Source organism: Pongo pygmaeus, chromosome 2, assembly GCF_028885625.2.
Source record: "Pongo pygmaeus isolate AG05252 chromosome 2, NHGRI_mPonPyg2-v2.0_pri, whole genome shotgun sequence".
In the NCBI taxonomy this organism is placed as follows: Eukaryota; Metazoa; Chordata; class Mammalia; order Primates; family Hominidae; genus Pongo; species Pongo pygmaeus.
In genome coordinates this window covers 121680140-121707153 of record NC_085930.1, presented here as the reverse complement: position 1 = coordinate 121707153, position 27014 = coordinate 121680140, and the positions used below count along the sequence as shown (strand labels likewise).

General features: G+C 42.5%; 1 protein-coding gene across 1 annotated transcript in view; it reads left to right on the top strand.

Annotated features, from left to right (window-relative positions):
* The window catches only part of GPD1L (glycerol-3-phosphate dehydrogenase 1 like), a 63527-nt gene that overhangs the window by 12512 nt on the left and 24001 nt on the right, over nt 1-27014 (top strand). The window contains exons 2-4 of the mRNA XM_054482528.2: nt 9491-9668; nt 19988-20128; nt 21627-21765. Coding sequence (XP_054338503.1) covers nt 9491-9668; nt 19988-20128; nt 21627-21765 — 458 coding nt within the window. The remainder of the gene's footprint in view (nt 1-9490; nt 9669-19987; nt 20129-21626; nt 21766-27014) is intronic.

The window sequence follows — 27014 nt, the reverse complement described above, 5'->3', positions numbered from 1 at the left end:
TCCCATTGCATGTATAGACCACCTTTTGCTTATCCGTACATCAGTTGATGGACACTTGGGTTGCTTCCACCTTTTGGCAATTGTGAATAGTGCTGCTGTGAACATGGGTGTATGTATAGACCACCTTTTGCTTATCCGTACATCAGTTGACGGACACTTGGGTTGCTTCCACCTTCTGGCAATTGTGAATAATGTTGCTATGAACATGGGTGTACAAATACCTCTTTGAGACCCTGCTTTCAATTCTTTGGGGTATATACCCAGAAACAGAATTGCTTGATCATATGTTAGTTCTATTTTTAATTCTTTGAGGAACTGCCATTTGGTTTTCCACAGTGGCTGCAGTATTTTACAATTTTACCAACAATATACAAGGGTCCTGATTTCTCTGCATCCTTACCAACGCTTATTATCTTCTGTGTTTTTGATAGTAGCCATCTAAGTGGATCTGAGGTGGTATTATTTATTAATTGCACACTTGCAATCATATGGTATGTACAATTTTACATCCTTTTTGTTAAATGTAACATTCTATCATAAGCATTTTCCTCTGCAGTTTGAATTTTGATAGAAAGCCTTTTCAGTCTCCTTCCTCTTTGAAGTGAAGTTGTTCATATTGATCTTTTTTCCTTTGTGGTTTCTTTCTTTGATTTTAAGCTTAGAAAGCTTCCCTATGTAGAGATCAAATAACATTCACCAAGTTGAATCTATTTTTTAAATACTTCATTTTTAACATTTGCATCTAATACCCTGGCATTTGGTTGTTCTTTAAAAGCCCTTTGACTGCAAAGAATTACGCAAAATGTTAATAGTGGTTCTCCCTGGGTGGTGAGATTATTCATAATTATTTTTTCATGTATTGCTTTTATGAGTGAAAAAGTACATGTTATTTAAACCACAAAGGACCACCCTCTTGCCCATGGAACCAGCCCGGGTCAGCTCTGGAAGAGATGGGGGCATGGAATGTGGAGAATCTAGCTGATGGCAAAGTCTTCCTGGACCTCCGCTTCCTCCATAGTAAAAAGAAGGACGGACTGTAGGGTCCTTTCTGGCCTCAAAGAAATTCGTCAGGTTTTTAGGCCCAACTTGATAGTGTCAACCTAAAATAATCAAAAAGGTCAGAATCTAGTTTAAAGAGAGTTTAATTAAGTGCGAAGGTTAAAAGTGAGCCTGCCGGCCGGAAACAGTGGTTCACAACTATAATCCCAGCACTTTGGGAGGCCGAGGCAGGCGGATCACGAGGTCAAGAGATTGAGACCATGCCAGCCAACACGGTGAAACCCTGTCTCTACTAAAAGTACAAAAATTAGTTGGGTGTGGTGGCACGTGCCTGTAGTCCCAGCTACTGGGGAGCCTGAGGCAGGAGAATCGCTTGAACCCAGGAGGCGGAGGTTGCAGTGAGTCAAGATCGCACCACTGTACTCCAGCCTGGCAACAGAGTGAGACTCTGTCTCAAAAAAAAACAAAAAACAAACAAACAAAAAAACAAGTGAGCCTGCCCAGAAAGAACATATTCCAAGAAATTTGAGAGTGTTCATATAGAAAAAGTTCAGGGACGTTTAACAGGATTTCAGCATGTTTCTATGTAAGGCTTAATGCATAGTTAGAATGATCTGATTAGTCAAGGTGGTCTTTTTGAGTGGTGGGGGAGGTATATTTAACATTCCACACTGCAGATGTAACCATCATTGGGTCTTGGACTGACACTATCTGGTGCGAGTTAGGTACAGGACAATGAAGGAGGCAGTTAATGTACAACAAACATCAGCAATTAGAAGCGGGAAGATCTGGTCTCTCCTAGTCATTTACAATGAGGAAGTCAAGAACAGTGGGGAAGAGAGTGAAGCAGAATTGCAAGCATGCAAGTTATACATAACCCAGTCTCCAAGACCTAACTTCCCCCTTGGCATAATAAATTTAGAGGGTTCTGAAATTTTTATTTTTATTTAAAAACAGGCGTCCATTCCTTGGCTGAAGTAGTACCTCCCCAGCCTAATTAAATACTACACGTTTTTAGAGAGAAAGGGGTGAGAAGGCTGTGGACAGACTGAATGGCAAAGGGTTAGCTGGGGGTGGAGGCGGGGAGGGCATTGCCAAGCTGGGGGTTAGGACCTCCTGCAGGTGGGTGTCCATCCAGCTGGGACTCAGGGCCGTAGAGCAGAAGGGTTAAAAGGGATACTGTGGGTAAGGTATTTGAAACAGTGCCTGACACCTGGTATGCACCAAATTAGTGCTGTTTTTGCCCACCCTGTCCCTTCCTTGCCTCTTGCCCCTGCCACGCCATTTTCTCCACCTTCCCTCCCTCCTCTTTTTCTCCTCCCTTAGTCTCCCTGATCCTCTCCATTTCTCTTGCACTGTCTCCTCTTCTGTCCTTCCCTTAACCTGTCTCCTCTTCCTTCTTTTCTCTCCTCCCTGGATGTGTTGGTTCTAGATAAAATCTGTGCCTATTGTTGGCCATGCCACCTGCTATGAGTGAGCTTTGCCCCAGGGGCCTTACTGCTGCCGGGAAGGTACCCAGTCTCCTCCCCAGGTAAGGCCCACTAAGCCTCGGAGCTCCGCCCTGGCTAGGCTTTCTTTATATATATATTTCTCTATATATATATATTTCTATATATAATATATATATTTCTATATATATTATATATATTTCTATATATATTATATATATTTCTATGTATATTATATATTTCTATATATTATATATATTTCTATATATATTTCTATATATTATATATATTTATATATATATTTCTATATATTATATATAGAATTATATATATTTATATATTTATATATTATATATGATTTCTATATATATTATATATTTCTATATATAATATATATTTCTATATATAATATATTTCTATATATTATATATTTCTATATATAATATATTTCTATATATTATATATTTCTATATATATAATATATATTTCTATATATATTATATATTTGTATATATAATATATGTTTCTATATATTATATATTTGTATATATAATATATATTTCTATATATAATATATTTCTGTATATATTATATATTTCTATACATATAATATATATTTCTATATATAATATATTTCTGTATATATTATATATTTCTATATATATAATATATATTTCTATATCTATTATATGTATTTCTATATAATATATTTCTATATATATTATATATTTCCATATATACTATATATTTCTATATATATATATAAAATATATATTTTTTTTTAGGCAGAGTTTTGCTCTGTTGCCGAGGCTGGAGTGCAGTGGCGTGATTTCAGCTCATCGCAACCTCCGCCTCCCAGTTTCGAGTGATTCTCTGGCCTTAGCCTCCTGAGTAGCTGGGATTATAGGCACGCGCCACCACGCCCAGCTAATTTTTGTATTTTTAGTAGAGACGGTGTTTCACCATGTTGGTCAGGCTGGTCTTGAACTCCTGACCTCGTAATCTTCCCACCTTGGCCTCCCAAAGTGCTGGGATTACAGGCGTGAGCCACCATGCCTGGCAGTACAGTTACATTTTTTTCTGTGCTTGTTGAAACAACATCAATCTCTGTTTACCAGTCTCCAAGCTCCATGAGGATGGGGACTTTTCTGCGTTTATTCCCTTGTATCCCTTGCACCCAGCATGGTATCTGAAATTAATGGGTGCTCAATAAATATTTTCAATAAAAGATTCTACACTACAATAGGGCAAATATGAATTAGCAACAAGTGCAGGCTTTGGAGACACTCAGATCTGGGTTTGAATTGCTAACTACAGATGGACAGCATGACTTAGGTAATTCATTTATGCTCTTTGGGCCTCAATTTCATCATCTGTAAAATGGGGATAATGTGCACCTCTCTTGTGGGCTGTAGTAAAGATTAAATGAAATCTTATATGAAGTACCCATCTGCTCAAGTTCCTTTTAAATTTTATTTGCATAGCATTACAGGATTTGTGAAATAGTGTATATTTTAAGGCCTGAGACTTAAGACAATTCATTATTTCATGGGTAATAGAATTTTATACATCTATGTAAAGACCCAGGACTGGCCATCAGCAGACCTGAGTCCTCCAAGTTCTGCCTTAGCTAGTCATTGACCTTTGCTCCAGGGGCCTTCCTTCTGCCTGGAAGGCTCCCCAACCTCCTCCCCAGGTAAGACCCACCTGGAGGCCATACCTGGTTGTAGGATGCAAGGTGAACATGACTGAGTCTCATGCATCTTAATCTGCAAGATGAAGAGTTTGGGTAGGATTAAATGCATCAGGCAGGCAGCACTCTTACGGCTTTGGCTCTATCTGCTTCATAGCTATAGTATTATTTGATTGCTATTCTTTCTTTAAAAGTTTATTTTTATTCATTTATTTTTTGGAGACAGGGTTGTGTGCCATTACCCAGGCTGGAGTGCGGTGGTATGATCATGGCTCACTGCAGCCTTGACCTCCTGGGCTCAACTGATCCTCTCGCTTCAGCCTCCCGAGCAGCTAGGACTACAGGTGCAGCCACCATGCCCAGCTAATTTTTTATATTTTGTAGAGACAGGATCTCACTATGTTGCCCAAGCTGTCTCAAACTCCTGGGCTCAAGAAATCCTCCCTCCTTAGCCTCCCAGTGTGCTGAGATTCCAGGTGAAAGCCACTGTGTCCAGCCTAAATGTTTACTTTAAAAGACAACTTCATACCACTATAGTAAATATCACAAGTAGAAGGTAACAACAACAAAACCCATTATAATGAAAACAAGACAGTGTTATAAAATTCTTGCGAGATATTACTACCTGCCAAGGCTCAGAGTCTGAGGCCTCTTCAGACTTTGTGAAGAAGGGAAATTAGCATATGCTGGAGAGATGGTAACCACTTAATGGCACTGCAGCGAGACATTCTGCACTCGCTCAGGACCATGAGAGTTGAAAAGGGCACGAGTGATTCAGTGTCATTTGGTTTCGTGTGTATCCCTAGTACCCATTTCTCACTTTGGGAAGCACTGGATTCGATCATAGACCTGGAAGGAACCTTAAAGATTACCTGACCCCCGCATCATTTTGTAGATGGATGAGCTGAGCCTGATGTGGAGGTGGCTGCTCATGCCCTTGACCCAGCCATATGAAGACCTGTGCCCTCGATTCTCAAAATGCAGGAGTTGAAAGACAGACAGACAGATAGATAGATAGATATGCAGGAGTTGAAAAATAGGCAGGCAGGTAGATAGACAGAGAGATAGATATGCAGGAATTGAAAGATTAGATAGATAGATAGATAGATAGATAGATAGATAGATAGATAAGACCTGTGCCTGACTATGCTTGTGTAGTGTTACAGAAAGCAGCTGAGACATGGAGAGTGCCAGCAGTGTGGCCGTGGGACCCCAACTATGACCTGTTCACATGCAAACCACCTTTGTGGACTGTAGTCAGTACTTTTATTTTAAGCTCAGCTCTAATATACCTATGTACATTTTTGGACTGGCCTTCTGTTGGCCAGTCACATTTCTTTCTTTCTTTCTTTCTTTTTTTTTTTTCAGACAGAGTCTTCCTCTGTAGCCCAAGCTGGAGTACAGTGGCGTGATCTCGGCTCACTGCAACCTCCACCTCCCGAGTTCAAGCGATTCTCCTGCCTCAGCCTCTTGAGTAGCTGGGACTACAGGTGCACGCCACCATGCTCAGCTAATTTTTTGTATTTTTAGTAGAGACAGCGTTTCACCGTATTGGCCAGGATGGTCTGAATCTCCTGACCTTGTGATCCGCCCGCCTCGGCCTCCCAAAGTGCTGGGATTACAGGTGTGAGCCACCACCCCCGGCCCATTTCTTTAGAACAGGGTATATCACTTATAAGTAGACTCTGGTCCCTTCAAAACCCTCTGGCTCCACCAAAACACTTTCCTTGCTCTATTTCATCCACAAGAAAAATGAAACTGCTCTTTCACATTGGTCAGAATAGGTAACACTTGGGACAAATGCATCTCATACCATTCCAGAGGCACAAAGGAGTTTTGGGTGCAGGTTATACTTTTTGATTTTTTATAAACCATACAAATAAAAGTGGACAACAGAGAAAATATTCAGTTCAACATGGAGATTGGGCTGGGTGCAGTGGCTCATGCCTATAATCCTAGCACTTTGGGAGGCCAAAGTGGGAGGATCGTTTGAGCCCAGGAGTTCAAGACTAGCCTGGGCAGCATAGAGAGATTTCATCTCTACAAAAATGTTTTTTAAAAATTAGCTGGGCATGGTGGCACACATGTAGTCCAGCTACTCGAGAGGCCAGGGATGATTCCCTTGAGCCTGGGAGGTCAAGGCTACAGTGAGCCATGATTGCACCACTGCACTCCAGCCTGGAGGACAGAGCAAGACATTGTCTCAAACAAACAAACAGAGAGAGTATACCAAAGGGGGTTAAAACAAAATGAAATATAGAGTTTTAAGTCCTGGTCCTCCTCCTCCATGCCCTGCCTCCCCGCCACCCTTGCCAAAAAAATTATTGTATAAATTATATAGAGAGAACAAAACTAGGCCTTAAGGTACTAGGATCGTTTCGTTCCTCTCCATATGTGAATTTAATTCCACAGTCCTTCCTTCAACACTGAACACTACCCCAGCCCCCAATCCCTCCCACCACATTGCCAATCCCTGGGTGGCGAATCCAACAGCTTGGCCAACAATTACTTGGAGTGGCCTCTAGTTGTGTCAAAGATGCTGTATTTATGCATCGTCAGCTTTTGCTGCAACACAGCCCACTCTCCCCTAACTCAGCTGCTTAAAATAACAAGAATTTATGATTACTTATGAGTTATGGATCAGCTGGTCGGGCTCACTCATGTGTCTGCGGTTAGCTGAGTATTTGGGTGGAAAGCACTGCTGTGTCTGCTCTTCCCAGCCCTGATTTGCGAAGCCTTTTTTGCTTCTCAGCAGGGGTTTGGTCTTCCTGAGCACCATTCTCGTGTCTTCTCCCTGCACCCTGGGTCTGGCTGTCCATTATGGTTCTCTCAATAGAAGGTTGAGCCTGGGAGACTTGTCATGGATCAGCATGTATTGCAGTTGGGTCCTTTGTATTGAAGTCCACTGCAGTTTACCCTTCTAACCACATCTGCTTCCACTTTCCTCCACCTCTTACCACACACAGCATCATGAATGCCTTTTAGCTATTTCTCTCTCTGAGCGGGTGGTAAGCTTTTGAGAGCAAAGAACACATTGCCTTTCCCCTGCTGTATTACCACCATCTGGCCCAATGCATTACGCATAGTAGGTGCTCAGTAAATATTTGATGACTGCGATAAATGAGTGAATGAATGAAATTATTGATGAAACCAGGAATGAGGTAGAATGAGGTCTTGATGATCCCCCAAGAGTAAAATAACTGGAATTCCCCGTATTAATTTTTTTATCCTGTCACCTTAAGCCCCATTGAATCCCAAAGGACATACAGACATGGTCTGGAGGGCCTAGTTCTTAATGGTACCAATGTTTGTTTAAATTTTCCTAACTCTAGCCAGGTGTGGTGGCACGTGCCTGTAGTCCCAGCCACTCAGGAGGCTGAGTTGGAAGGATCACCTCAGCCCAGGAGGTCGAGGCTGCAGTGAGTTGTGATTGCGCCACTGCACTCCAGCCTGGGTGACAGAGTGAGATCCTGTATCAATAAATTAAGTAAATAAATAAATAAATAAATATTCCCAACTCATTGCAGCAGGTACTACAGGTTTGCCTCTGGTTGCAAATGTTTGGCTTCCCCAAGAGGTAGCTGTAAAGGGGAAAGCAAGTGTATTCCAGTAAGATCATGGGGAGGGATTCCTGGTTCCGATTTATTTTTCCACTTGGTTTACTAGACTTAGATTTCTGGTGTCTCATAGCCCCTCATCAGTTGATGCTTAGTCCCCCAGAACCACACTTGTTCTCTATGACCTTGTGAAAGTTACTTGATGCCAGGGAACACTGTGAACCACAGCCTTTATCTCCCTGTGAGTACGTGAGCAGCTGTTTCCAAGATTAGAATAAAGGTGGTAGTGATGGTGGGAGATTCCTGGCCTCCTTTCTACAAAGTGTCAGTAGGAGAATTGGATTAATGGGGATTTTTCTAATAACGTGTCCTGCTGGCATAGAATAAGAATTTCACAGGTACAGCTGCATAGCCTTGATATCTACAGCTATTCTTTTGTGAGGGAGGAGGGCATCGGAATTCTAATCATTGTGCAGAGCAGTGGCTCTCAGCCCTGGCTGCACATCAAGTCATCAGGGAGCTTTAAAAAGTACAGATGCCTGATCCCACCCCAGAAGTGCCAGTTCCATTGGCCTGAGATGTGATCTGGGACTCAGGACTTTTAAACCTCCCAGGTAACTCTGTGTGCAGCCAAAGTTGAGAAACACAGGTTCAGTTTATCCGTTCTATGTCAGGAAAGGGACAATAATTATAATCTGTTAGAATTATTTGAATTTTTGTGGTTGTTAAAGCATATAGGTTTATATGCTGGGATGTATTATCATTGGGTTAGAATAACAGATTCATCCAGGGATGAAAATAAATGTCTCCAACATGTTCTGCATCCACTTGGCTGCCCCCGCCTTTTGTTATCACCCCCTACTCCATCTCATCAAGTTGTCTTGAGAATAATTGTGAGAAAAAGTAGCAACTGCCCTAACACATGAATTTGCAAGATGCTCTTTACTGCATTCTCTCATTTGCTCCTCACACCAGGAAAGTCATCTAAGAAACAAACTGTTTCTCAGTTGAAAGTCCAGAGGGAAAACCTGACAGGCTCAGCTAGCATCAAGTGCCCACCATGGCCCCATCAGCAGCTTCTGTGAGATGGACACAGGTGCCTGGTCTGACCTCCTCTGCTGCAGCAACCACGTGCAGACCCACACTGCTGTCGGGAGGACAGATGTTAACAAATCAGGGTCATTCTTGTCCCCTGCAGGAAAGCCTGTGGGAGACTGAGCGGTCACTAGAACATGTTTGCTAAATAGAGATGCAGAGAAAAGGGAGCTTGGGGGCCAGAGGCCGGCTTGGTTGCAGGGAGGAGGGAGTGCAAAGTACTCAGCAACTGGGCCCTGTGCTCTCCCTTTTCTCCTCTTCTGGAATCCACTCAGGTTCTTGTCTTTCCTTTGTGATTCTGCCTTGCACCTGTTGCAGTTCATCAAGACACAGTTTATTTTACCGTAGGTACATCTCAATATCCTTTGAAGACCCTCTAGGGTCATTTTCATGCTTTGGGGTGGATTTCTCTTCTGCCTGTGACGTTGTCTTCCAAGATAGGTTGATTCTTACTAGTTTCAAGGGGTGGTGCATTTTGACCTTAAGCCAAATTCTGGTGCTTTCCCGGTCACAGGCGGTGGTATTCCATGTGAAAACAACTAAGTTTCAAATGGCTTGGGACTGATACACATCACATCTTGAGTAGGCTCAGTGTTTGAATCAGAATCAAAACACAAGTCTTTTGAATTTTAATAAAATGCCTTTTCTTTCCTGCCCAAGTGAGTTTATTTTTTTCTTTTCCACGGTTTCTTTTGTAGGGGTTCAGCTGTTGCAAAAATAATTGGTAATAATGTCAAGAAACTTCAGAAGTTTGCCTCCACAGTCAAGATGTGGGTCTTTGAAGAAACAGTTAATGGCAGAAAACTGACAGACATCATAAATAATGACCATGAAAATGTAAAATATCTTCCTGGACACAAGCTGCCAGAAAATGTGGTAAGACTTTGGGGTGAAATGTACATTGGTTAATTCTGCAAGTTATGCTTGGCTGAGCAGCACTTGGGTCTTGGAACTGAGAAAGCTGCTTCCCTTTTCCCCAGTTCCTTTCCACTACCAATTGGTTGGTTGGTTTTGGTTTTCCTGACTCTGAAAATGGGCTTCCTATTACGTTGGTAAGGATGCCTTAACAAAGTGCCAGACTGGGTACCTTAAACAACAGAAATTTATCTTTTATAATTCTGGAGGTTTTGAGCATGAGATCAGGGTGTTGACAGGGTTAATTTCTTCTGAGGCCTCTCTCCTTGGCTTGTAGATAGCATCTTCTGTATTTTCACGTGGTCTTCCCTCTAATCCTGTCTCTGTCATAATATCCTCTTATAAAGATAGCAGTCACATTGGACAAAGACCCACCCCAATGATTTAAGTTAATTACTTCTTTAAAGACACTGTTTCCAGATACAGTCACATTCTGAGGTACAGCCCATAACAGGTTTCCTCCTTGGCATTCAAAGTGCCAGCCACGTCTGGAACTAACAAATTTGCCTTAGGCTGCTCGTGCTCCCCAGGTAGCTCCTGCTATACCCTAAGTGCGTGAGATCAGCTTGCTAGGACAGCTTATGCAATGATCTGTAATTAAAGTCAGGGTCAAGGCCTAAATTACAGAAGGAGATAGAAGAAAATGGGAAAATGTAAGACTGACAGTTTAAATTCAAGCTTATTAAGTCTGGGAGAGAAAAATACGGGTTATTGCCTGACCTCCTTCTATTGACTTGCGGAGGAAGAAAGAAATGAGCTTGGGGAGTGAAAAGGGTGTACCCTGCTGCTTGTCTGAGTGGAATTTATGAACTTCTTCTGTTGTCAGATTCACCATTTTGTGGCTTTCTATCATAATCTCTTTGAAAACCAGACAGTTGTGGCTGTCTGATTCCTATGGTTAACCCAAGAAGCTCATGTCCTTTGTTAACGAAATACCCTTTACTGCATATATTCACTCACCAAACCTTATGAGCATGCACTGTGCATGCAAAGCACAGTGCTGGGTGCTGGGGACAGAAAGAGGAATAAGACAGTGTTGCTTTCCTCAAGGAACTGAGCAGGGGAGACTGATCTCTAAATCAATAAATGTGGGAAGTTTTATTTACAGTGTTCATTAGTGTCAAGCACTGTGCTAAGCAATACATTTAGCCTCATTTAATCCTCTCAATAACCCTCTTAGGTTGATACTACCGGTTTTCCTATTAGGATAATTATTTTGATTATATAGTGGAGGAAACCAAGACTCAGAGAGGCTAATGAACTTGTCCAGGGTCACACAGCTAAGGGCTACGGTTCAGACTGATTCCTGGTGGACGCATCCCTGAGCATGCTGAATCTGTTGCCTTCCAGACAATGTTGACTTTCTGCTCTGGACTCAGGTGAGCCAGCATTTCCCTACAGTTATTCTTGGTGCAGTTGGTGGGGGAAGAAGAACCTTTAGAGTTGTGAGCTTAGGAGTTAAGTTGTCCAAATATCTGCTGGAGAGAATAAAAGAGGTAGCTGTTTCCACTGCAATGGAAGGCCTATGGGGTCATCTCTAATCCATTCTTGGGGCAGATCATTCTTTTGAGCTTCACTTTTCTCATTTTTATCAGAATTGGTTGCCCCTTCCCTTTGGTAAACTACATGCTTCATTGTTACCTTCCTCCCACGCTGCCTGGTGCCAGTCCCTTGTGTACCTGTCTGTCTACCTCCACGTGCCCTCAGTGTGTGACCTTGCTCTCTGGTTCTTCATTCACCCACAGTCCCTAGCACAGTGCTTTTCCTACAGTGAATATTTAAGGAATGTTGGGGGAAGTGAATCTGCTGAGTGGTTCTGTGAAGCTGGAGCCTGTGCTGCGAACAGGGAGAGTGGGAGGGAAGGAATCAACATAGAGGAGTTGAGAGAGCCTGCCCCCCACTTGACTGACTCCACCACCCACCCCTGGTCACTGGGTGTGGACAGAGGCAGGAGAATTCACTCCCAGAACCCTGTTGATGTCTGATAGATCTCTCGAACCTGTTCTTCCTGTTTAAGTGAAATTTTTGACCAATATGTCCCCAGTCCCTCACCCTCCAGCCTCAGGTAGCCACCTAAAAGTCCAGTTTTTAATTATTGTTTTTCTTTCCAATTCAAGCAGGAGAGGTTTGTTGCATTTCTGTCACACAAGCTCACTGTTTATGCTGTCATTTGATGTGCTGACTTCAGACTGAGACTTTTCTGTGTGAGACCCCCAAACTGCTGCCAACCTGACCCTTCCCCAGGTCCACACTCATCATGTGGCCCCTCCCACACAGGAGCCTTCTGTTACAGTGACTTCACCATGTCATTGCCTGCTCACTAAAAGCTGAGCCCGTCTGGGTTTGCGATTTCCCTTTAGATCCGAATGAAAAGAACGCTCATTATTTTCTGAAGTCCGGGTGCGGTGGCTCACGCCTGTAATCCCAGCATTTTGGGACAGAGCGCTGTGGCTCATGCCTGTAATCCCACCACTTTGGGAGGCCAAGGGGGGCGGATCACTTGAGGTCAGCAGTTCGAGACCACCCTGGCCAACATGGCAAAACCTCATCTCTACCAAAAAAAGAAAAATTAGCTGGGTGTGGTGGTGCACACCTGTAATCCCAGCTATACTCGGGAGGCTGAGGCAAGAGAATTGCCTGAACCCAGGAGGCGGAGGTTGCAGTGAGCCGAGATTGCGCCGCTGCACTCCAGCCTGGGCAACAGAGCAAGACTCCATCTAAAAAAAAAAAGAATGCTCTGTCTAAAAAAAAAAAAAGAATGCTCATTATTTTCTGTAATTGCGAAATGGTTGATCCTGTTTTCTAGCTCTATTTCCAGAGCCTGTGTTTGGAGCTCATCAAGGTAGAGGACTCTTTTGCTTCCCTGTTCCAGCTTCAGCCAGTGCCACCAGGATTTAGATTCCAGCACCCCCATGAAATATAGGTGCCATTGCCTCTCATCTTCTGACTCCTTTTTAAAAAACTGCTTCACTGAGATATAATCCACAGACCATACAATTCAGTGACTTTTTTCATATATTTACATAGTTGTGCAGCCATCGCTGCAGTCAATTTTAACATATTTTCATCACCTTGAAAAGAAATCTTGTACCCTTTCATAGTTTTCCCCAATTCTCCCACAGCCCTAGGTGACCACTAATCTACTTTCTATCTCTATAGATCTACCTATTCTCCATATTTCATATAAATTGCATCTTACTATATGTGGTCTTCCGTGACTGGCTTCTTTCACTTCGCGTAATGCTGTGAAGCTCCATCCATGTTGTAGCATGTATCAATACTTCATTCCTTTTTATGGCTGAATACAGTCCTGTTGTATGGATGTCCCACATTTTGTTTACCCATTCATTGGTTGATGGTCATTTGAGCTGTTTCCACTCTTTGGGTATTATGAATAATACCTTTATGTACAATGTGAACCTTTATATACAATGTTTTGTATGAACATATGTTTTCAGTTCTTTTGTGTGTATACCTAGGAGTAGAGTTAACTTTTTGAGGAACTGCCAGACTGTTTTACAAAGTGGCTGTACCATTTTACATTCCTATCAACAGTGTGTGAACGTTCCAGTTTCTTCACATTCTCACCAGTGCTTGCTGTTATCTGACTTTTTAATCCTAGCGAGTATCTCATTCATGGTTTTGATTCTCATTTGCCTGATGGCTAACCATGTTGAGCATCTTGTGCTTATTGTCACTTACATATCTTTGGAGAAATGTGTATTCAAATCCTTTGTCTGTTTAAAAAATGGATTGTCTTTTTATTATTAAGTTATACAAATTCTTTATATATTCTAGATACAGGTCCCCTTTCTCCACAAGTATTTTCTCCTGTTCTGTGGGTTTTCTTTTTACTTGCTTGATGGTATCCTTTGAAGCACAAAAGTTTTTAATTATGAAGTCCAATGTTTACCTTTTTATTCTGCTGTGAACTCTTTGAGTATAGTTTCTTGCATAGGTCTTTATTCACTAATGTCTCCTCAGCACCTGGAATAGTGCCTGGCATTATTTGTGGTCTGAATAAATGCCAAGGATGGTGGAAGTGGTGAGGAAGAACAAACCAGGATGAAGAGTTTTGTTTCAGTGCTTTAGGTGGTATCACATGGGAAATAAGGTTAGGGCAAGACTTAAAAAAAAATTAATCATTTACATTTGGATACTAGGGTTGGGATAATACCTACTAATTTTTGCTGAAAGCCTTCTGAAAATTAAAATGTCAGTTCAGTGCAAAGCCTCAGTGTTACTCCTTTCCTCCCTGGATTTAACTCTTTGATTTCATTAGAGGAGTAGTTTTCCCTGGTGATCTTCAAATTTTAGTGTTCATTAGATCACTGGGAGAGCTTCCCAGGGATATGTGGGCCCACTCCTATAGTTTCTGATTCAGTAGGTTTCAGGTGCGGTCCCTGAATGTGCATTTCTCACAAGTTCCCAGGTAATGGGGATGCTGTTGGTTCAGGAGCCATGCTTTGGGAACCATGGGGGTACATAATAAATTGATATTATTGGTGTTGTACTGGGGAATCCAGGCGGTGGATAGCTGTTTTTCCAGAAGTAGCCTTACTTACCAACAGTGGCATGTTTACGTAAGAACCATCAGATAAGGTCCTCTGTCTGAGGGTCATGTTTCTGCATGTAGAGCCAAGTATGTGAATTTCACCTGAGATCTTGCCTGCAAGTGAGATGAAGAGACAGAGGAAAATTACACTATTTTTGAGCCTCTACCATGTCCCAGGTATGACATTGCTATATGTTTTACTCCTGGTATTATCTTGAATCTGAGTACACACATCCCCCAGATAATGTAGGTGAGTTGCCATGGCATCCGGTTAGCTGACTGGCAGTAGAGCCCGGCCACGATGCTCTGTGCAGCCACGGCAGCTGGACCATTGTTAAACCACACCATTCTTATTAGGAACCAGAATTGTTTCAGCATGTAGATTCATACAGACTTGAAGTAGAAATAACTAGTGGCCCTAAGAGATTAGATAAAAATGAGAACAGCCTTGGTATCTTTTATTTGGCTTATCCTTGTTTTATCTGTCATTACTATGATGTTGGTACAAAAAGGTTTGTAGTAAGATTTATGGATTTTAGGGGTAAAAGTCTTCATTTGAATAACAGGAAAATTCTTATAATACTATATTAAAAAGATATAAAATATTACTTTAATTCTATAAATACAATTTTAGACATTTCTGTAGGCTCAAAAAGACCTTGGAAGGAATGTACCAAAATATTGATAGTGATTATTTCTGATGCAGGGAGAAGCTGTTCTTATTTTCCTACTTAGAGATTTTTTCTTCAGATTTGATCCAGTGAGCCTATTTATAGTCATGAATGAATGGAGAAAGCATTTTAATCCTAATTGGTTTTAAAGACCATAAAATAGCATCTTTGGAAGGTGAGGAGATCAGTCTGTGATGATGAAAGTGAGGTCTTTTTCTTGCCCACTCTGATGACTGCAGATAAAATGTTGCTAACAGGTAAAAGCTCATTGAGCACACACTGTGGACAGTGATGGTGGATCCAGGAGGTACAAAAGAACCTTCAGGCTTGTCCACACAGACGTCACCAGCTTTGTTTCCAATGATTTTTATTTATTATTAGGTTTTTATTAACTTAGACTAAGAGCACTGGGCTCCTGAAAGTCTGGGTATTAAGCAAACCAGCCCTGATGCCTTCATTCTGGGTTGTTTGTCCTACTCACCATTGAAAGGCAAGACCTGTTGTTCTGAGTTGTGCTTCCCGGCATATTTCAGAATCTGGAATGATGGACACCCTCAGAGTTTTGGCAGGAGGCTCACAAAATCAGTCACCATTTCCAAAGCAGCTCCTGATTATTTTCAGAGCAGAAAATCGGGTAGGGGCTTAGCAAAAGGTTTTATTCTGAAAGATGAGATTCACATGATCTCATTAGCTGATGAGAACTTGTTCTGATACTGTGTAAGAGGAATAACGTTCTGTGAACGGACCATGCACACCATAAAAATACAGCTCGCATTGTACATGTTGCTTCTGTGGGTTAAACCCTAAGTATTCCACCGAGGAGAATAAGCCCCAACCACTTGTCCTAGAGACCATCACATTCCCTACCACCTGCAGGTTCCTCTTTGATTTATTAAGAAGGAAGTGTAAGAGACAGAAGAAATCCTGACCAGCTAGCAGCTTCCTTGAGAATGGTTTGTTTGTTTGTTTGTGACAGGGCCTCACTCTGTCCCCAAGGCTGGAGTACAGTGGTGCAATCACAACTTTTTGCAGCCTCGACCTCCTGGGCTCAAGTGATCCTCCCACCTCAACTTCCCAAGTAGCTGGGACCACAGGCACTCGCCACCACACTTGGTTAATTTTTTTTATTTTTTGTAAAGATGAAGTCGCGCTGTGTTGCTTAGGCTGGTCTTGAGCTCCTGGGCTCAAGCAGTCCGCCCACCTCAGCCTCCCAAAATTGTTGGGATTATGGCACGAGCCACTGAGCCTGGCTGGGGATGTATTTTAGCAAGAGACATGGGAATAGGCCGATTCCTTAAAAGTTAAGGATTTGCAGGACACAGGTAGATTTTTCTGATGAATACGCTTTCATTTGTTAAGGTCTTTGTAGTTTCGAAACACTGTCACTTATATTACTTAATCGGAAAGTGTTCTGCGAGGTAGCTAGATCAGAAAGGTAATTTTTATCTCTATTTTACATATGGGGTGACTGAGGTCAATGAAGCTGAGTAGCTTGCCAGAGGTCACACAGCTGGTCAGTTGCAGATGTGCAACCCAGACCTTCAAACCTATATTTTTTCTCTTTAGTTCTGGTGTTTTTTCCACTTCACCATGTTGAAAATGCTCCAAAGGGGGAAAGGGAGGCGTGTGTATGTGTTAGAGGTGGATGGGGAAGAGGAGAAACAGTAGGTCCAGAGGAATAGGTTTTAATTAAAAGTCAGGCGGCCAGGCTCCATATGAACCAGGGAGTAGGGTGCATAAATGTCCATCTGAGCAAGGCCAGTATTGAAGGGGAAGGAGCGGTCAGAGTTCTTCTGAAGGCCGTGGGAGGATGGGTGGGACACAGGCAAACACGTGAGAGCAAGACAATGAGCTTTGCCAATAAAGGACACACAGGCCAATTGTGGGTTGACATTGAGAGGGTTGTTTTTTTGTTTGTTTTGTTTTTTTTTTTTGGGACAGAGTCTTGCTCTGTCGCCCAGGCTGGAGTGCAGTGGCACAATCTTGGCTCACTGCAACCTCCCCATCCCAGGTTCAAGTGATTCTCATGCCTCAGCCTCCTAAGTAGCCGGGATTACAGGTGTGCGCCACCACACCTGGCTAATTTTTATATTTTTAGTAGAGATGGGGTTTCGCCATGTTGGCCAGGCTGGTTTCAAACTCTTGGCCTCAAGCGATCCACCCACCTCAGCCTCCCAAAGTGCTGGGATTATTACAGGCATGAGCATGGCGCCCAGCCTGCATCAAGAGATTAATGCAATAGAATCAGAAAATGCTTTGTTGGAGGGGGTGGAGTCTCCAGGTGTGAGAGGAATAATGTAGCAGGTGGATTTTTTTTGTAATAAATCTTCGCCACTTGTGGACTACCTAGCCTAGATTACCAATCTGGAGAAGCCTTTCCAAAGAGGAAAATAGGCAAATAGGCCTTCCCTGCTTTGGGTCTGCCACTAACAAGGGAGAAGTGCTGAGCTTTGGGTTTTGATCTGCTCTATGGGGAGTAACTCTAGGTTGTCATTCAAATCAGCTTAAAGCTAAATGTTTTGGCTCTTGTAACTAAAGATCCAGGTAGGGCTGGCTTCAGGTGTAGCCTGAACCAGCAGCTTACATGATATTAACAGGGCCCGGTTTTTCCCTCTGTTCCCCTGCTTTGCCATCCACAAAGTTGGCTTCATCCACATGGTAGCCCCGTGGCGTAGGTTCTCCCCTCACATTTGTAAACATGGATGCAGTAGTTCCAGACTTCGCAGCAGCATCCCACACTGTTCAAGGAAAGACCCATGGCTCCTCCTGAAGAACAAGGAAGCATCCGTTTCCCAGAAGACATCTACTGGTTTCTCGTTGGCTCTGATTGTTTAATGTGCCCATTAGCTTGAACAAGTTAAGAACCACCCCTGGAATGGGGTAGGGGCCAATTCCACCCAAATGGCATGGTTAAAATGGGGAAGTGGTAGCTTTTGAAAGGAAGTTTAAGGAAACTTCTTCTAGAAAGAAGGGGAATGGAGGCTAGGCAATAAATTATGGAAGTCCTCCACACCTCCTGAATGGATAAGGGAGCTAAACTTCAGATACATTTTCTTTGGGGAATCCTTTGTGTGAGGGAGTAACTCTTAGCACAGGCATTAGTCAAGGTAATAGGCTAAGATACTGCAAAAGACATAATAATGTGACAAAGAACAAGAGACTTGTCTTCCTCTCACATAGAAATACTCCAGTGGTTTGCTTTACACCATTATTCTTGGTCCCATGTTTTTTTTGTTTTTTTTTCCCCCGTACCATCTCCTAAGCCTTGTAACCCTCACTGTGATCAAGGCTAAGTTACCAAGGTTTTCAGCTCACAGGAAGGGGGAAGAGAAAGTGTGGAGGAGGCAACCCACTGTCTTGAGGGCTCTGGGCTGTCAGTGGAAATCACTTCTCCCTCTCACATCCAACAATGAGAACTTGGTCCATGGCCGTGTGTAGCTGCAAGGACTGCTGGGAAACACAGTCCCTGGCTAGATGACTAGCGACCAGCTTATAGGTCTGTGATTATAGAGAAAGGGGAGAAGGAATTTTGACTGGGAGTTGGCAATCTCCATCACAACCCCCAAACTAGGTTTCCTCAGAGGCTGGCCCATTCTGAATGATGTTCCTGTGACAGACACGATTTCCTCAGAGAAGAATCTTCATCCAAGGCCTTTCATTTTGGGAACCAGGAATGCTTAATGGGGACTAAGTCAGTTATAGCTAGGTTTCAATACATATGACAGAAAACCTAAAATAACAGTGGTCTAAGCAAGGTAAATGCTTATGCATTTTTCTCTCATGTAAAGACGTTTGTGGTTGGTGTAGCATCATGGTGGCAGAAACTTGTTTGATTCCATTGTTCTGCCATTTCAGCATGTGCTGTCTTCCTTCTGCTCTAAGATGACTGTCTGAATTTCAGCCATGCCTTCACATTGCCACTGGCAAAAGCAAGGAGAAGGACCTTCCAGGACATTTTCTAGAAGTCACAGGCAGCACTTCCATTGATGCTCTCTTGATCAGAACTCAGTCACATGGTACATCTAGCTGCAAGGAGCACGGGGAAACATAGCCTTCTTTACCGGCATTCAGGAGCCCAGCTTGAAACTAGGGGTTCTAATGCTGAGGAATAAGGAAGAACAGATACTAGGCGCAGCAAGAAGCCTTTGCCAGAGACCATGTGCCCTGGAGTCCGCACTGCATGCCTTCACTTCTGCTGTGTTAAACTAATCTTCACCCTTAAGGAAAGAAATTGTCATAATAGCTGACATATGTTGAGTGTATATCAAGTCCCAGGCAGTTTTCTATATCATTTAGTCCTCACAGTTGCACTCTCAAAGGAGAGTTTAGTGTGGGATCACTTACAGAGGGGCCATGGGGTTGAGGGAATCAACAGGGGTTGGTGAAGTGCTCAGAGATTAGCAACAGCAGGAAGCCATTACCACCCCTGAAAGGGTCAGGGAAAGAACATGTCACCAGCCTGAAGAGGGCTTAGAGACATGGCCTTAGAAAGGGGCTGCCTGGCAGCAGGTGCAGCTGTGGAGTGAAGCCAAGCCAGAAACACTGTGAGCCTAGGCAGAAGTGGCCAGAGGAGGCTGATAAATACCCTTGACCTGTCTCTCCTCCCATCCTTTGATCTCCTGACAGTGCCTCCCATTGGCTGAAGCCCACTGGAAGCCAGAGAACAAGGGAGCCTGGGGAAATAGTTTAGAGGAAGCAGCCTCCTGGGAACAGAATGGGGCAGAGAAGAGCGGAAAATGGATGGGGGGCTGATGAGGTGGAAGAGCAACAGAGAGCAACCCACATAGTGTTATTAGTGGTGCCTTTTGCAGATAAGGCAGTTGAGGGGTGGAGAGGATAACTCACCTGCCCAGCTGGTGACAGAGGCAAACCCTCTGCTTCAGACCCCCATAAGGAATAAGGAAGGCAAAGCAAACACACTTGCCTTCCTTGTCTATCTGTGCAATGCTCTGCACATAGTAGGCATCTGATAAATGGTCAGTAAGTGAAACCATGTGGACAGGGCAAGGTTTGATATAAGAGGAGAAACGGTCTTCTTTGCCTTTTGGTTGCAGGTTGCCATCTCAAATCTCAGCGAGGCTGTGCAGGATGCAGACCTGCTGGTGTTTGTCATTCCCCACCAGTTCATTCACAGAATCTGTGATGAGATCACCGGGAGAGTGCCCAAGAAAGCGCTGGGAATCACCCTCATCAAGGTAACTCGAGTGCATGCTGCCCAGGGCTAGACATTGGTTATCAGGAAATTTCATTTCCTCACACTTTCATCTGCTTGAGATTTGGAGCTGAAGGGGAAGTTGTGGCAGTTTTTTGTTTCTGTTTTTAAAGATGCCCAAAAGCCATAAAAAATATAAGACTAGTTTAGCTCAGATTGAGAGTGGGCTGCTTTCTGTTGCAGCAGACTAGCAGCAGCACTGATGTGAAGAGCTGTGCCGCCCCTTTCAGTCCACTCTGGGGACTCAGCCTGCCATCTGGAAAGCACTAGCGGTTTGAATTAGCTGGGAAATTAATAACCATTAGTGCCCATTCCTGGATATATACCCTAAAGCATGTGTTTTTAACCAGAACTCCACGAACCACCTCTGAAGGTCCACAGGTTGAATGCAGGAAGTTCATGCATTTAAATGTGGTGGAAAAAAATCCTTGCATTCTAACTCATTTTAACCTCTAAGTGAAATGAGCATTCTCTTCATTTATGAATGCAGCTCACAGCCAAAGTTTCAGTAATAGCAGTATTAGCAGGATCTGAGACCTTGTCAATAGGAGTCACAGGGCTTTCATTTCAGTTTACACCTTTTTCTGATATCTCAAGGTATCATTTTATACTCATCACTACTAGGAAATTGTAATTGTTAGACCTGCCATGACATCTTTTTCTAATTGCGTTAATAAAACAGTGCATATATTACTTTATCATAAATTTGTTTTTTAAACAAATTTCAACATAATTGGATTCCTGGGTTATTTTAGGTGTTTTGTTTTATGCATATGAAATTCTGAGAATGAGTCCATAAACTTCACCAGACTACCAGGGGTAAGGCCCATGTAGTTGGAAAGATTAAGAACTCCCGAGACAGGCTGTGCCAGAGCATTTACAGATGAATGTTCATGAAGGCAAACTAGAGCAACCCAAATGTCATCAGCAAGAGAGTAGACAAATGAAATGTGAACTATTCATTTTGGAATACTGTGCAGTAAGTGAACAGAAACGAACTAGAAGTTTGATGCAGCCACATGAGTGAATCTCTAAAACGATATTGTAGTTCAAGACAGCACATCGCAGGTGAATGGCACAATTCTCTTTATAGACTTGAAACACCAGGGATAATGACATATAACATTGTCTAGGGACCATCCAACGTGGTAATATAGTCAAGAAAAGCAAGGGAGCAATGCATGCAGCATTCAGGACAGTGGCTCACCCTGGGGAGCAGGAGTAGAAGGAGGATGAACTTGAGAGGAGACACACAGGGGACTTCAGTGGTGTCAGTCACGTTCTATTTCTTAACACGAGTGATGAGTACATGTTTATTTTCTTCATTTGATTGTTCTTTAAGCTGTACATAGGCAGTATAGATGCTTTTACTCTTGTAAGTAGGAGACATTTTTCAAGTTGTGTAACTGTGGGACATCTACTATCCCATGCCTCTTTGATTTGGCGGTTTGTTTTCTTCTAACTTCTTGGCATCCTTGTAGGGCATAGACGAGGGCCCCGAGGGGCTGAAACTCATTTCTGACATCATCCGTGAGAAGATGGGTATTGACATCAGTGTGCTGATGGGAGCCAACATTGCCAATGAGGTGGCTGCAGAGAAGTTCTGTGAGACCACCATCGGTAAGCACTGCCTGGAGGGACCCCAGGAGTCTGGACATTTGATGTTTGAACATGTACATATTCCATTTCTGATCTTTTCTGTAATAGACTCTTCCCTGTCCCTCTTAACAATCCTTAGTGGGCATTCAGTGGGGCAAGGGTTTTACGTAAGGAGTCTATTTTGTGGAACTGAAGTGTTTCAACAACTTCTAGAATGAATATAAATGAATATGGCCAAGAAGACCATTCTGACTTGCTGTGATCCAATAATGAATTATTGAGGTTAAACACAAAAGTGGAAGGTTGCTTGTACCAAGAAACAGGTGGCTACATCCATGGTAGGGGTCCCCTGGCCTCAGAAACCCAAATTTTCTTTTCTTACAGATGCTAGTATCTGGATCCTCATTGATTCCAATGAGATCTAAAAATTGATTGAATGACCCCCATTTTCAGGTGAATAATAAGACTCAGAGAATAAATTACCTGCCCCAAGATCACACACTAATGTAGAAGCCAGGAACAAATTTGAGTCTTCTGTTTTCTGAAATAGTAAGCCTTTTCTACTCTTACACATTATACATTAGATACATCATTCTCACATTGACATTATGAAAATTTTCATTTCTTTTAAAAGGGGCTTTGAGAATTCTCAAGCATCTGTGTACCATATTAAAGGATGCTTTGTTGGAAGAGTAATATTATTGTATTTTCAGATGCTTTGCAAAAGTTTATCTACCACTGCAGAACTTACTTTCACCCTTGTCAAACCTGCAAGCAATATGAATCATTTCCCCTTGACAGCTTTGTAAAAGGAAGCTCTGAGAGATGTCAGGCTCTCTTGCATGAGATGAATGCGCAGGAAAATGTAGCTCCAGATTCTTATACCTGCCTATATGTAGGGCTTTTTAGGGTTTTTTTTTTTTTTGGAATTTTCTACCTTAATTTTTATTTTTAATTATGGAGGTATTTTACATGATTATTAGGGAAGATAGAGATAATCAAAAGAAAGCCATTTTAAAATTTTGATAATTTTGTTATATATCCTTTTTTCTATTTGTACGAACTATTATGTTTGTAGTGAATCATATACTGTTTAATAATTGCTTTATTCACTGAATATGTAACAAAAACCTTTCAGAGTCTGTTAACATACTGTACATCCTCATAACTGCATAGCATTCCATCAACAATTCCATATATTTGGACACAAAACTTTTTTTTGAAAAATAATATTTTTTGGAGAGGAGAAGTATCACAAATAATATAAAGAAGAAAAGAATAGCCTATGATACCACCTACCCAAGTTGTCATTTACAAAAGTGATACAGCCACAGGTTTAAAAAAAAATTCAAGCACCATGAGAAGGTGGAAAAGTAGAACTAAGATTGCAGTTTCCCACCCATTTCCCTTTTCCCAGAGGGAATCACTGTTAGCAGTTTCTTTTTTGTTTTTTATAATTTCAACTTTTATTTTAGATTCAGGGGCACATGTGCAGGTTTGTTACATGGGTGTATTGTGTGATGCTGAGGTCTGGGTTATGACTAATCCTGTCACCCAGGTAGTGAGCGTAGTACCCAATAGGTAGTTTTTCAATCCTTCCCTCCCTTCTCTCCTCTCTAGTAGTCCCCAGTATCTGTTGTTGCCATCTTTATGTTCATGAGTACCCAATGTTTAGCTCTCACTTATGAGTGAGAACATGCAGTATTTGGTTTTCTGTTCCTATGTTAACTCAGGATAATGGCTTCCAGCTGCATCCATGTTGCAAAAGACATGATTTCGTTCTTTTTTTTTTTTTTTTTTGAGATGGAGTCTCACCCTGTCGCCAGGCTTGAGTACAGTGGTGTGATCTTGGCTCACTGCAACCTCCAACTCCCTGGTTCAAGCGATTCTCCTGCCTCAGCCTCCCTAGTAGCTGGAATTACAGGCACATGCCACCACGCCCAGCTAATTTTTGTATTTTTAGTAGAGACGGGGTTTCACCATGTTGGCCAGGATGGTCTTGATCTCCTGACCTCATGATCCACCTGCCTCGACCTCCCGAAGTGCTGGGATTACATATGTGAGCCACTGCGCCTGGCTGATTTCATTCTTTTTTAATGGCTTTTACTATTAGCAGTTTCTAAATATTCTTCTGGAAAAAATTTATTTATATATGTATGCTAGTATGTACATATATGAATATGTCTTATTCTTTTACAGTAAATTCTTTTATTTATCTGCAGTTTTAATATAGCCTGTGAAATTGTTATGTAATTACTTATATTTTCCCAAAAAGATTAACTAGTTTGTTCCAACTCAATCCTATTTGCCAATAATCCTTTCCCAGTTCATTCTGGAAGACTAAATCTTAATCTCCAATCCCAATCCCTGATCCAATCCTGGCTAGGACTCTAGCCCTGTTTGTTGTAGGAAAGTTTCTAGTTGGATGCATTAGGCTTTTTTGGTTTAAAAAAACATATAAAAGCACACAAGTTACATTTCTTTCCCTCTGGCATTTGTTTACCCGGTGCTTCTATGCCTTCTCTGTGGGGTGGACTGTGATAAGCACTGATGACCTGAATTAAATTAAGTAAAGCATTTCTGGGTGGAGTAGCTCTTGTGAGGCTAAAGTTGAGGATCTTCTGAGGCCAAGAGTTTGAAATCACCCTAGGAAATGTAGCTGGGAGTTTCCAAAAAAGAAAAAAAAATTTTTTTAATTAGCCTGGTATGGTAGTACATACTTGTAGTCCCAGCTGCTCAGGAGACTGCTGTGAGAGGATCACCTTGAGGCTAGGAGTTTGAGCGAGGCTGTAGTCACTGCAGTGGCTATGATCACGCCATTGCACTCCAGCCTGGGTGACAGCAATACCCTGTCTCTTTAAAAAAAAAAAATTAAGTAAAACATTGAAAGTAAGATAGAATATGAAAGTGATGTTTAAAAATTGTTTTATATAACCTGAATTAATTAATTTTTAGAAGTAGAGTCTTGTTTGAATTCTTGGCCTCATGGGATCCTCCTGCCTCAGCCTGCTGATGTACCGGGATTACAGGTGCGAGCCACTGTGCCCAGCCTATAACCTGAATTTAATCATAAGAAAATATCAGACAAGCCCAAAGTAAGAGATATGTTACAAAACAACAGGCCTATGACATCTTTGACTCTTCAAAAAAGTCATTGTCATGAAAGACAATGAAAGGCTAAAGGAGTGTCCCAGAATAAAGAAGACTAAAGATATGTTACCAAGCCAGGCATGGTGACTCACACCTATTATCTTAGCACTTTGGGAGGCCAAGGTGGGAGATCACTCGGGCCTAGGAGTTTGAGACCAGCCTGGGCAACATAATGAGATCCCATCTCTACAAAAAATACAAAAATTAGCCAAGTGTGGTGGTGCACACTTGTAATCCCAGCACTTTGGGAGGCCAAGGCAGGCAGATCACCTGAAGTCAGGAGTTTGAGACCAGCCTTGCCAACATGACAAACGAAACCTCATCTTTACTAAAAATACAAAAATTAGCCGGGTGTGGTGGTGCACGCCTATGGTCCCAGCTACTCGAGAGGCTGAGATGAGAGGATTGCTTCAGTATGGGAGGTGGAGGCTGCAATGAGCAGTGATCGCACCATGGCACTCCAGCCTGGGTGACAGAGCAAGACCTTGTCTCTAAAAATAAAAAAGGAGACATGAGCACTAAGTGCAGTGTGGGGTCCTGGATTGGGCAGGGAGGGTTGCTGTGGAAGACAATGCAGAGGTGATTGGTGAGATTTGAATGTGGATTGTATGTTAGATAATAATATTACGTAAACATTACATTTTCTGTATTTGATCATTGCAGTGTGGTTATCCAGACATCCTTTGTTGATGCATAGGGACTATTTTAAATTATGGTAGGTTCAGGAATCGTGGCCCACTTGAGTCTTCTGTGGAGGGAAAAGATAGGGCAGCTTCAGTCTTCAAAATCCTGTCATGGTGAACTACAGTGCCCTCTTGTGGTGAGGTCTCCTTTCGTTCTTGGGGCATACCACAGACTGAGGATTTTAATCCAGTCATTCCACAATTATTTTTCAAACCCTCTTATGTATCAGGCATGGTGCCAAATGTCTAGAATACATAAGCTCCTGATGGAACTTGTAAGTACACAAACACATATGGAATCACAAACTAAAATAAGGGTTTTGAAGGAGTTTTATTAAATAGGTTAATTGCCTCTAAAACTTGGTGTGGCAGAGAAGGGATTTTCCTGTCTTTGGTTTACATTGAGTTTTGGGCAGCCTTCCCACATGGATATCAAGTATTATCTGTCCTGTACAGATGCCCTGAGTCCCTGCTTGCCATGTCACTGTTTATGACTGGGGTTTGTTGTTGTTGTTGTTGTTTCTGAGACGGAGTCTCACGCTGTTGCCCAGGCTGGAGTGCAGTGGCGTGATCTCGGCTCACTGCAATCTCCGCCCCCTGGGCTCAAATGATTCTAATGCCTCAGCCTCCTGAGTAGCTGGGAACACACACACACACACATACCACCACGCCAGGCTAATTGTTGTATTTTTTGTAGAGATGGGATTTCGCCATGCTGACCAAGCTGGTCTCAAACTTCTGACCTCAAGCAATCCACCTACCTCAGCCTCCCAAAGTGCTGGGATTACAGGCATGAGCCACCGTGCTGGCTTATGACTGGTATTACATTAATAATTACGTTATAATAAAATTAATAATAAAATTATTATGGTCTGGGTGCGGTGGCTCATGCCTGTAATCCCAGCACTTGGGAAGGCCAAGGCAGGTGGATTGCTGGAGGTCAGGAGTTCGAGACCAGCCTGGCCAACATGGCGAAACCCCATCTCTCCTAAAAATACAAAACTTAGCCGAGCATGGTGGTGCATGCCTGTAGTTCCAGCTACTCAGGAGGCTGAGGTGGGAGAATTGCTTGAGCCTGGGAGGTGGAGGTTGCTGTGAGCCGAGATAGTGCCACTGCACTCTAGTCTGGGCAACACAGCAAGACTCTGTCTAATAAATAAATCAATAAAGTTAGTACTTATTATCCATGATTTAAGGTAATAAATTTTAAAAGGTACCTTTGAGAAAATATGAGATTGCTGTAAATCAAGCCCACCTCTTGGATGGACATTGTGTTATTTGCAGCCACAAAGAAACCCATAGACCCTACCTTGTATCTATGGCAAGCCAAGAGTGTGCCTTCCCCTGCCCATTCCTCAGTTTGTTCACCAGCAACCCAAGCTTCCAGCTGCAGATGGCTGGATTAAAGTGACTTGAGGGAGGGGCTGGTCTGCAATG